This window comes from Sander vitreus, chromosome 7 (assembly GCF_031162955.1).
Source record: "Sander vitreus isolate 19-12246 chromosome 7, sanVit1, whole genome shotgun sequence".
Taxonomy (NCBI): Eukaryota; Metazoa; Chordata; class Actinopteri; order Perciformes; family Percidae; genus Sander; species Sander vitreus.
The window spans coordinates 32,104,024-32,116,887 of NC_135861.1; the positions used below are offsets into that span (position 1 = coordinate 32,104,024).

The 12,864-nt window shown below is 43.1% G+C and overlaps 1 protein-coding gene across 1 annotated transcript; it reads right to left on the reverse strand.

Moving 5' to 3' along the window:
• Positions 1–4,144: 4,144 nt before the first annotated feature.
• On the reverse strand, positions 4,145–6,302 carry gpr173 (G protein-coupled receptor 173). The gene is given in 2 exon segments (XM_078255931.1): positions 4,145–6,127; positions 6,130–6,302. Coding segments are annotated over 2 exon segments (1,308 nt in total). The 5' UTR covers positions 6,259–6,302; the 3' UTR covers positions 4,145–4,948.
• Positions 6,303–12,864: the final 6,562 nt, after the last annotated feature.

The window sequence follows — 12,864 nt, forward strand, 5'->3', positions numbered from 1 at the left end:
TCATAACTTCGCGTAAACATACACGCCACTTTCTAAAGCAAAGTGGCGCGTTATCTGTACGCATTTTTGAGCTATTTGCGTGTATGTCTACGCCATATTGAGAATGAGGACATACAGTACGTCATGGTAGCTTGCTGTCACGTGACGATTTGGGAGGTGTCTGAGCCCGCCCACCATTTTGGGATCCAGTGGGATCCCAAAATGGTGGGCAGCAGTGTAAGAGCGACACGGAGACGGAGCAGGAAAGACGGCTCGAGGAATTAGCATCACGGCGAAACCGGTTGGGTTCAGGAAAAGACGTGATGCGCGGGACACGATCCCCGGTGTCCTGGGTGAAAGTCCTGTGGTGTTTGGCCCATCCACCACCCCAACGCGGAGTTTCGGCCTCATACTACTCCCTAGGGCGTAAATTGACACGCAATCGCAAGGTAACGTAAGTCAACGGAGGCCAAACGGCGGTGATAAACACGCTAAAAAGCAATTATGCGTCTTGATAACGCGCCAAAATGGCATACGAATTGGCGTGTCATACATACGCCACTTCATGAGATCAGTCTGGTCTGTCTGTCTGTCTCTCCTCCTCCAAGTGTAGCTGCTTTTTCTCTGATTTCCAAAGGGTAGTTTCAATAACAGTTGGGATTACAGCTCATATGGACATTTAGAAACCACCCAGGCTTTGTCACTCCCTCATTTAACACGTCATAGTTACTCTGTGCTGAGTATCATCTTTGTCACTAAGATTTACAGGAATAGGGTTGGTAGTGTTTCCGCTGTGTCACCATCCAGCTTTATGTAACCCTCCTCTGAGGACGATAAACTGCTTTGCCAACATTCCTTTGTGAATTACAAGCACAAATAAGACCAATCAAGATCAATGTGGTAACAATTACACTGCAGCTGTACTTCACTGGTTTTAATGACTGGACGTAGCATGGACAGTCTGATATTTGGTACTGAATAGTGAATAGCAGTAGAAGGAAAACTGTAGCATTCCTTCCTAGACAAGACAAACAACAAATACTAGCTTTGCTGTTTGCACATAAAGACAAAGTCAATAACAAATAATTCAAATTTCCCAACAAATAGGCATTTACATACATTCACAAGTGAATTTCATGCTTCAGAAACACAAGCTGTTCTGACAGAAACAGACGGAGAGCATAACGATATCGGAGAGGAGAAAAGGTCACGTGGCGACAGTGCACTTTGAAGGGATTTTGTTGTAAAAAAACACAAAAAACAAAATGAACGCGGTAATAACGAGTTCACGCTTCCTTTCCTTCTGCCATTAACTTTTTTTTGACGTGCCATTAACTTGCGTGTGTTCTGTGCCCGTCTAGCCGAGCACACGGCTGATGTATGAACGAACGAAATATGGGATGTTTAGTTAACCTTTCCAAGTGTAAAGTGGGACCCTACATTGTGTTAGTATTACAGAGTAATGTTCCATTCAGGTCAGTGTGGCCATCTGTTGCTGCTTGATGGACTGGAGTTTGCCATATTCTGCAGATTTTATGAGCATACAGTACCTTTGAGCTTATTCTGGAGAATATTCTAGACAGTATTGGTCATTGTTTTGGATTGTTGCAATAATAATAATAATAATAATAAAGATTTGCATAAAGCAAGCATATTTGTCCGCTCCCATGTTGATCAGAGCATGAAAAACGTTTTCATAGGAGGTTTCTGCCTAAAAGGAAGTTTTTCCTCGCCACTGTCGCACCAAATGCTTGCTCGTGGGAAGTTGTTGGGTCTCTGTAAATTAAAGAGTGTGGTCTAGACCTACTCTCTAATCTAATCTGTAAAGTGTCCTGAGATAACTCCTGTTGTGATTTGACACTATAAATAAAACTGAATTGAAGTACATTTAGAACAGATAAAACGTGTGATTAATTTGCGATCAATCGTGCGATAAATCGCAATTTAAATATTTTAATCGATTGACAGCCCTAGTTTAAAAAAAAAATAAAATAAATTGCTTAGGCTTAGACATTCTATTCCAAACATTCACAATTATCTCAAAATGGCATCAGGTAAATACAGTGCACTAGGTAGCCAATGGGAAGTGATTGAACATATCTTCAGTGTTTGACCATAGCTATCGTAGATCTTTCTTATGGTCTTCTAAGAGAAGCATTATATGCAACTGGCCACTGTGTTCAGACTGAGAACACGCACTGTAACAAGCTGCTGCTGGGGAGAAGCCTCTCCACTCAGCTCAGAGTTCTTTTCATTAGTCTTCAAGTCACGAACAGAGTTAAAAGAACACGTGTACACGTGGTAGAATTTCTGCAGTCACCTTAATTTGTTTTAGTTAACATCAACGAGTAACAGATAATAAAAGACATGGATGAATTGTTAACAAAGATGAGGCCCAAAAAAAAATACATCATCATGGCCACAGCTGGTGTTCCTGTCACTTATGTGTTTGCTTCAGACACAAGAAACAGTGACATTATGTTCTCGATTTAGAGAAGAGCATTCATAGGAACACCATTTCATTACAAACTAAAATCAGAGTCTTTGAGGCTGCCTTTGTTTCGTAATGTGTTGACATTTTAAGTGATTCCTGACTTCAAAATTGGACAGACTTTATTCTGACTAAATATATAGTCCGAATAAACAGACTAAAACAACTTAAAGGCAGGGTTGGTAACATTTTTTATAGAGTTTATTGTTTGAAATGGTCTTTACACCCCGAACAAACAATAAATAACTTATGGGCTCTGAAGGAGCGAATCCTGTAAAAAACGGCCACCAATCACTGCCTCGCGGTCTGCTTGGAAAGAACCAATGAAATGCCTCCTTGCCCCGCTGCTCGTACTCTAGCCCTCTCATGTACAACGAGCCTGAGCTCAAAGCGCAACGTCGCAGCTGGAGTTACTGCAAGTCTTCTGCAGAAAACTCTGAAGAAGGTGCTGCTGCCAGTGATGAGTTTTGATGAGTGAGGCGCGGTCCTTTCTCCGCTCTGCTCTGAAGCAGGGATGCTCGTGCACAGCTGTGTGAGGGTCGGAGCCCCGAGGGCCGACGTAGCTTCACAACCTTACCAACCGTGCCTTTAAGATCGTCCTTCTTTTTAAGTGTCTCTATGTGGGTAAAATGCTGAACAAAAAGAGACTGTCTTTGGATAGAGTGTTGTGTCATGGACCCCTGGAATTTGATTTATTTAAACAATTTCGTCAAGTACCAACATTTTAACTAATGAAATAGGTGGCTTATGGGTTAAGATATCAACAGCAACGTCCCTGGTTTAACTCTGCCTGGGGACCTTTTCTAACTAATCCAACATTAGGGATGTCATTCATTACCAATACCACCAGTAAAATGCCTTGATTCTCAACACCCAATTTGATACCACGGTAAAAAAAAACAAAAAAAAAAAACATGTACTTAAACACACACTCCTTTTATAATGTGTATTTTAGGATACGGATAACAAGGATAACACTTTGTTCAGTTTTTCTGTTTTGCAGTGGTTAAGGCGAGGGGGGTCTTCTAGACCAACAGCCTGCTCTAAAGCCTGGCATCACCCGACAGCTAGCATAATGGTAATGTCTTCCATTAGTTCACCTGAAACTCCCAAACATTGATATCTAAAGTAAAGTTTCTCTCTGCCATTGTATTTTCCAACTGAACCAGGCCAGTTAAAGTAAACTTAACTGACATTGTGTCTGGCAGAGGTCTGCTGGAACAAGCGCTAACGTTAGCTAATGTCTGCTATCGTCTATGTGAAAAACAACGGCAGAGAGAAACAGACTTACTCGCAGTGTGGGAGTTCCAGGTGAACTGGTGAAAGCCATCGCCGTAGATGTAGAACAGTGAAATGTGATGCCCATTGGCCCAAAAACACCTTTTCCCCCATAGTCTTACATGGAGTAAGAGATGTCTGTAAATCAGTGGGTAAAACATTTCGAGGGTCCACAGCCCCTTCGAAATGACTCGTTTCACTTTCAGAATTTGATCCATTCGGTCCGATAACATTTGGAAAGTCTAGAAGAGCAGCATGATTAAATAATTTAATACCCATTCAAGTTAGCGGAGCGCTAAACAGAAAGTAGCCGGCTTGGCCAGCGGGGGTCTCTAATACGCCTGCTCTATGGGCCACACAGTGCGGAAGCAGTGTGGTTATATGCGGTTTTGGCTCCATCATCACTGTGCAACTCCAAAAGGAATGTTTGGGGCCCTGCCTTCACAATGTATCCAGGTCTTATAATACATTCATGCAGTCAAGCGATCAGAGTGTGTACCGAGATGAGGGGCTATTCACCGTTCTTCCGTATTGGTTGGCATTGTTCTTCTTTGGCATTTAACGGCAGACAAGAACACTTGTAGCGTATATGCTGCCTGGGTCAGGTCTGGAAGAATTTCATCTCGGTACATGCGGTACTGTAGAAAGTACAGTCGGGTGTTCAGAATTTTGTTATTGACTTGGTACCAAAGTATTGGTTCTCCTGACATCCCTATCCGACATGTTAGTGAAATTTCGATTTAGTCTAGAAAAGTTGCTTCTTTGTCCTCAGGAATCCTTTTGTCACCAAAATTAACTCAAATATCTTTTGTGTCAATCCAAGATGTTTTCGTAATTGGTAATTTATATATTCTCATTGAAGCACTTATGTAATTTGTATGTGGCTGTTTTGTCTGGCTTGGTTTCCCCAATGACTGCATTATCACCTGCACGTTTTGCTATTAAAGTAAGTTTTCTCTTGTTATCAAAAGTCAAGGTCTGACTCCATGTATGCTGTTGTTTTAAGTGAAAAGGGGTTGGTAGATGGAAATACATGCTTACCATTCCAGTGTTTTAACCATTACACTCACTAGTTTACACCCACTGCTTACAAGTAGCTTGCATTTAATCAAACGCCACAATAGCTCAAGCAAACACTCCCCCCAAAACAGCTGTTGCCTGTCCCTTGTTATTTCTCCATGTTTAGATCATCATCTCTGCTTACATGACACAATAAGGCTCTCGTGGCAGATGAGGTTTAGTCCTGCAGCAGGCTGGTAGGTGGGAAAGGAGCCCTTTCTTCAAGTCTTTGTTAAGGAAGAAACAGACAATAGGGTTGACCCCGGCTTGGGCGAAACTCATCCACACGGTGGTGGAAAGGTACCTGTGTGGTATTGTGCAAGCCTTGACAAACACCCTCCAATAGCAAGCCACTATGTAGGGAGACCAGAGCACCAAGAATAGCAGGGTGATCACGTAGAACATCCTGCCAAGCTGTTTCTCCGCTTTGAACTCCTCCATGCCCAATAGGCGCCGGTTCTGGTTGTGCAAGTTCTGCCGGATTCCCAGCAGAGTTGGCGGCATCGGGCCCCTGCCAAAGCCCGCAATCCAGTTGGCTGCCGCTTGGCCAGTAGCCCCAGGCCCGTGGAAGGTCCAGTTCTGACTGATGGCCGGCACCATCTGGACAGGCTTCATCTTACGGTGCTTGTACTCAAAGAGAAGTAACTTCATGTAGACAACATGTGTGGCTAGAATGAGCACAGCCAGCATTAGCATGAAGCCTAGCGTATCATTAGCCTTGAAGTAGCGATGCTCAAAGATGCACTGGTCCTCATCACGAATAAATTTGTAGGTGCCCACGTCAAAAACTGGCGGGAAAGCCATTGCCACAGACAGTGTCCACACCATGCACACCACTGCCACACATGTCCAGAATGTCATTCGCTTTGAGTAGAAGCGGTGGTGTGCAATGGCCATGTAGCGGGTTACACTGATGCAGAACAGCATAAAGGCGGCATGGAAGCAGAAGAGGACTGCCATGAAGGCCACTACCTTGCAGCTCAGCACGCTGTAGGTCCAGGTCGAGCCGTTCTTTATAGACACCAGCACGAAGGGGAAGCAGATGGCTGAGCGAATGGTGTCTGCTAGGCACAGGTCCAGCAGGAAGTAGTAAGGTGCCTTATGCAGGGCCCGGTCCCGCAGTACGAGCAGAGACACCACCAGGTTGCCCACTAGGCTGATGCAAATGATCAGCCCCAGTAGCACCAGTTTGATATAGGTAGAGACAGCCGAGGAAGGACTCTCTGCTACCATTCCTTCTGCGCTAGCTACTACTGCTGCCATGGGCCCAGCAGGCCCTTCACTGCTCTCGTTTCCATTAGCCATCCCGAATGCCCCCCCACCCATACCAGCGTTTCTTTAAACACCAAAGCCACCACTCCCCCGCCTCCTCCGTCGGCTACTCGTTCATTCGTCCTCGTGGTTGCTTCCTTTCCGCAGTTCACAAAGAACAGGAACACCTCAATCCACATCGCCCCATTTCGAGCAGAGTCCCTTTGTTGGTGTATTATGTTGTCTCTCCTCCTGATCCTCTCCAGGGGCCTGGAAACAATTGGAAAAGACAAAGAATTAGGATCTCTGTGCCTGTGAAGAGTCATGTCAGTCATGCATGTAGGACCACACAAGATTAAAAAAAATTTAACTTTTATTGTGAAGTTTGAAGAGGTCTTGCTGTTTATTGAGATAAATAATTCATTTATTGAGAAAAAAAAGTTTCTGAGACTACCTTTGTTTATGCCCAGGGATGCGCATCTTTAGTTTGGTGTGAAAGCTGTCTTAAAACCCTGGTGTGGTTTGTTTTTGGTGTCAAACCAAAGCAGACAAGTCCACAAGACTGACTGATAGGAGATAGCACATGTGATTTCACACTGAATTCAAAAGATACACTGCAATTAAATCCATCTGCTGATCATGAAACTGTCAAAAAGTGATCTAAGTATGACCTATGTATACATTTATGCAAGATCATCTGGTAATTCTAATAACTGCTTCCAACGTTAGCTACATGATCGCTGGATATACCAAACTAACTTTTCTTCACTTTCCTGGAGCACGAGCTGATGAGGAACATCGCGACTGATGTGTGGAATCAGGTTGGCAGAAAAAAAGGCCCTACTCTTCTCAGTGTCTTTTATTAAAAGCCAGACACTATATCGTATAGGAGCTTGGACTCAAATGTTGCGCCAGCTGCGGCTGAATCAGACTCGGCAGATGCGCAGCAGTCTGCAGAAACTGCACAGGTAACAGAGGTAGACACGTAGGAAAAGGAGAAAAATGAGGAGTTGGATACAAGAAAAAAAATAGTTCTAACAAAGAGCAGAGTGACGCAAAAGCTAAAAAGCTGCTAGAGGATCTGTCTGATGATGAAGATGTGGAGTACGAATGTGAGTGGACATCATCCCAAGTAAAGGAGTTAACTCTTTATTCTCTGGAAAAAGATTAACAAGTTCCTGCAGGACATTAAAGGGCTCAGGGCGGTAAAGACCGAGCACTTTTTCCCTGATCTGAGAGGGTTCGTCAGTTCTGTGGCATGGCTGAGAAAAGATAACGGTGAGTTCACTGACCTCAAGAGAATTGTAACTAAAGTCAGAGCTCAACTCATTAAATATGAAGAACACGGACACGATTTTACAGGCAAAACGCAATACAGCCGCTGCTTCCTAAAACAGGAAGGAACGCTGGCAAAAATTGCAGGCGCTGTAAATGCGCAAATCACAACGCTCATCAATATCACTTCCCCATCAGTCAGGCACAAGATCTGACCATAATTACACCTGTGCTTTCCATAAACTGTCGTTGCTTTAGCCTATTATTTCAGTTGCAACCGTGGCAGTGGTAAGCAATCGTTAGAGCAAATAAAAAACATAAATCAAACCGATGTGCGCATTGGCAACACACGGCCGACAAATACCTATATTACCTATACGTAATACCCTCCGCTGAAAATCTATATCTTTCATAAATACCAATCAGGGAATGTTAACGGGGTTGTCGGTCTCTAAATGTTTTAACTTTTATGAGCGCACCTCTCTCTCTCTCTGCGCACCGAGCTCCACCGGATCTTCTAAGAACGATGATGCCGTTATCAACCGATTGGTCAGTAGGCGGTGCTTTTACACCGGTTGATCGCTAATCTCCAACATAACCTGCTCCCGACCAGGTTAGGTGTTCAGCACAAAACCCTGGGTTGAACCTGAAGTTACCTCCTTAACGCCAAATCTTGCTTCGTAGTACAGGCCTCTGGAGCCATTCCAGAGAAAACATGTTGTCTTTGGCCAGTCTTGATCATTTTTATTGTTTTAAGCACCATTTTGGTGTTTTTAAAAAGTGTGTAATTACTCCTGTTGGTTTTTCTGACCATTGTCTTGTCCAGTGCTCCGTTTATATTCAACATGTAAAAATTGCACAGCGCATATTGGCACTTTAATACTGGACTTTTAAATAATAACTCTTTTAAAAGAGGCGTTTGAGTGTGTGTGGTGTATACACAGGTGTAATAAGTCCAGTTTCCCATCGTTGCAGCAGTGGAGGGATATTGGCAAGGTTCAGGTGAAACTTTTTTGTCAGCAATATACTCGCAATGTCACCAAGGACGTTATCAGGTCTCTTCAAGACCTAGAGATTGAAGTAGTGGAATAACAGAGTTTGGTTTTTCTTTGGTCTGGAGCTACAATCACGGGAACCCCTGAGATCAGGAGATATCTCATGGGGAGGAGGCACCTCATTTTCCAAAGCACTATTCAAAGAGGAGTATGTGGAAGATGCAGAGTCAGCTGCATCTTTCAATGCTGGGCTTCCTCAGGTGGGTGCTGACAACAATACTGTGCTGGACGATCAACTGTCCTTAAATGAATTGTATGTTGCTCTGATGAGCCTTGGGAACGGTAAGGCACCAGGCATTGATGGGCTGCCTGTGGACTTCTACAAAACCTTCTGGCCCGTGATTGGTGAAGATCTGCTGGTTAATGAGTAATATCACTGTAGTTCGGCATGTTTTGGACGTATCTAGCTCAGTGGGTATGGATACTGGCCCTATTTTCATTGACCAGGAAAAGGCTTTTGACCGGGTTGAACACCAGTATTTGTGGCAGACGCTCAATGCTTTTGGCTTCAGCCCAGGTTTCATAGCTAAGATTCAGGTACTGTACCGTGACATTGCGAGTATATTAAAGGTTAATGGTGGTTTGGCTGCACCTTTTAATGTGCAGAGAGGGGTACGGCAGGGATGCTCTCTGTCGGGGATGCTTTATTCCCTCGCTATTGAGCCTCTGCTCAATAAACTCAGAGAGGAACTTTTAGGTGTGTGTTTTCCTGGGTGTGTTTCAGCAGTTAAAATTTCAGCATATGCAGATGATGTCATGGTTGTTTTGAACAAACAAAGTGATATCTACATTTTGGTGGAGAATGTAGGTATTTTCAATCATATTTCTTCTGCTAAGGTCAACTGGGCAAAAAGTGAAGCTGTGGTGGTGGGAGATAAGTTGCAGAGCACTCTAGTTCTACCAGGAGGTCTAACCTGGAAGAAAGGAGTGGTAAAGTATTTGGGTGTGTTTCTGGGTGAGGAGTGGGTGATGATAAAAAAAAAAAAAACTGGGATAACGCTCTGGAGAAGATAGAAGTAAGTAAGTAAGAAAGTAACGGAAATGCATGGATATAATTAGTGGAGGTATTTTTTTCTTTTTTTCCCAAACTTTTTGCGTTTGCTTGTTTTATTCACAGTTTATTAATATTGAACGTGTCACTTGCAGGGGGCAGCCCTAGTTTATTCACACAAAAGTATGTTGAATGATAGTACACAGTGGCCTCCATGTTTACTTCCGTAACGGGGCTGAAACGATTCCTCGAATAATTTGATTACTAAAAATCCTTCTAAAAATCTTCGTTTAATCAATGTACGCACAACGGTCTGAAAATGAAGGGATTGAGCGAAAATAGTGAGGGGGTAAGAAAAGAGACAGGCAAGGTAAAACGACAGAAAGTTTGGGATCATTAAAGCTGCAAATAAAAAACGAAAACTCTGTACAGTATGTTGATTGTAAAATCAAACTAGCGTCACAAACATCCGGTCCGCTCATCCATTCCGCAGAACAAACCCGACACAAGGTACCTAATGGCTGCTGCTCTCGTCCACCGCGCTGTTTAACACAACTACAGCATGCTACTCTGCAAATAGCGATGTTTTACTTACCTCTTATTGTAGTGCTGCAGACATATTTCGGCCTACAAATTGTATCCATCTAATTTCTTTTATATTTTTCAATGAAAATGAGAAAAGTCATCCAAAAACGATCATTCCCTCCAATATCGTGAATCATATCGCGATTGCTATATCAGTCAAAAATAATCACAATTAAATATTTTCCTCATATCGTGCAGCCCTAGTCCAAAGAAGAAACAACTAAAGACTAACATTAAACAAGTGACGAAGGGCAAATAAGCAAAGCCACCACGAGCGTGGAAAAAAAAAACAAGTTTTATAATTGGCAATTTCTTTTTTAAATGTTTTACTGTTGTGACAGTCACTCTCCTTTGTATAGAAACATAGCGTGGAGTCTGTGGAGTACACATGGAGTGAGGATGTGGAGGACTTTGAGGATACAGTCGATGACCTCAAAAACAGTGTGCAAGTGTATTTCCTTGGGTTGTCAATTATTACAATGAGATCCCGCAGAGTTTAGCGATCAAGAGGATCGTGACAGCTCGGTTGATGAATACTAATTATTATAAGCACTTACTCACAATCAGCATGTTGTACGCTTGGCTAAAACAGCCCCTTAACAACCAAACACCATTGGGTTCCATTTACATGTTCAACAACATGTAAATGGGAATTTTGCATTTTTTGCACAGAACAGGAGGTACTTTCCAGGGGGCAAAATTGACATTGAGTCCCTCCCTGTTATTGACACTGATGAAGTCATGCACGCCATTCCAAATGATAAAGATCCAGCCCCAGCCCCAGATGTGTCATCATTCCCCCTGCAACACATGCTAGTCCTTTGTGATGACGATATTGTTGGACAGAGTGCATCCATAGTGTATACTGCTAACTTGATGTAACTGGCCATTTTCCGCCAACTCCCCATAACCCGCTGCACCTGGAGTGACCCCGTCAGGAACACAATGTGATGGTCTACCGCCTGATAATGTCAGCATACACAAAAGAGGAACAGCGTCAATTTTAAAAAGGTGCTCTAAGCGATGTTGGGTGACGTCACTTCTTGTTGACTTCGAAGTCTTGTCAAACTAAACGGAAGCTATATATATATATATACACACACACACACACACACACACACACACACACACACACACACACAGGCAGGAATGATAAACAGTCAATCAAAGCTCTTGCCATTGCTGAAGTACAATGTTGCCCCCTTCTGGTACAGCTGCAAAGACGCCCCGGACTATGATCAGTTCATGGTAGGTTTTGAAGCATTTTATTGCATTCTACTTTTGTATAATATATTATGTTGCGGTCCTCTCTCCCTCTCACTGCATTAGTAGTGACAAGTAGTCAAATAGTCTGAAGATCATATCTAAATGTTCATAGATTATGAAACCGATTAGGCCTCTATGTATTTTCTTGTTGTTTAGCCTGTTTAGTGCATGTATAATGTCTGCAGTCAGTCAGTCATTGCTAAGAGGTAAAGAACACTGACTCTGATACAAATTGTCGTCCCTTTCCATGTCACCGCCAATCGTGAATGGTCATTTGGGAAATGCGCACACAAGCCACTGACTGAAGAAGAGGTCCAGCCGGAGAACTGGATTACCCCTGGTTCACGAGCACTAGGCTCTCACAGAGATTGTGCTGGATCAGCGCTGGGCGAAAGACGTGCCAAAATGCCTTCATTTCAGGCAGGTTCCTAAATGTTTGTGGCCTAAACGGACAGAGTATCCACATTTTCTATTTCGCAAAGTGGCACATGAGCATGTTCAGCTTATTCTGAACAACGTGTGGTTTCACTGGTCAACCTCGAACTTAGAGGGATTTCACAATCACGTGCTGATGTATGTATGTCAGCAAACGGTATTCCTTCGACCCCCCCTTCTTATGAAGCGAGAACAGTCTTGCCTGCAGACAAAGGAGTGGAAGCGCTGCTGGGTCTCTCTTGTATTCAACTACAGGTTCTCTTGGGTTTTTCCGGGTGCACTGTGTTGATATCTCATGTGAAGGGCTCATTGCATGAGTGAAAGCTGATCTCAGTTCCAAAATTAGTGAAAAAGCATGTCTCCTTCTAAAATAATACGAGGCGCTACGAGGTCTTTTTAAAATGCCTGTATCTTACATGGCACTGTATTTTAAAATGTCCAACGCGTTTTGACTCACATGTCTTCATCAGGGTCATTGTCTGCAGTGACTTACACACCTGTACTGTGCTGTACTAATGACTTGAGTGAAAAGGTGGCTCTCCACCCACGTGCAAGCCTATTGGTAAAAGGAGACAGGAAGTGACATGTCAATAGAAAAAAGAGGAGAGGCGAGGGGGGAAAGAGAGAGACTATCCAAAGAGCATCTGTAGTTGAATAAAAGAGAGAGCCTTTGTCTTTGTTTGTTCAGCAGGACTGTGTTTGGGTGAGTCCTTTGGAAGCAGCTCCACTCGAGGTGAATCTTCAACTTCCTGTCCACTGGATGCACATGTCCTGTTACAGAATTCAGATTTTCTTAGTGTTTAATGTAATTTGTCTGTTGTTTGCTGTTTGTTATTGTATGTTGAAACGTTGATGCTGCTGCCTTGGCCAGGACTCCCTTGTAAAAGAGATTCTGAATCTCAATGGGAAGATTTCCTGGTTAAACAAATAAAAAAAAGAATAGATTTTTCTTTACACATGAACGAGACTCCCTGTTAAATGGAGAAGCCAGTGGCCAAACAAGTGATGTGCGCAACTTGTATTTCAGTCTGAAGAAACTTCAAGAAAAGGAGAAAAAGTTGGATTTACACATAATCACATTATCAGACTAGTGGAGGGAGGATATAAGCCCCAAATGGACTATGCATTTTAAACATTGACCATCATTTGGCTATGACAAGGCCGAATTTAAAAGGGAAGTGAGAAGCTATCCTGAACAA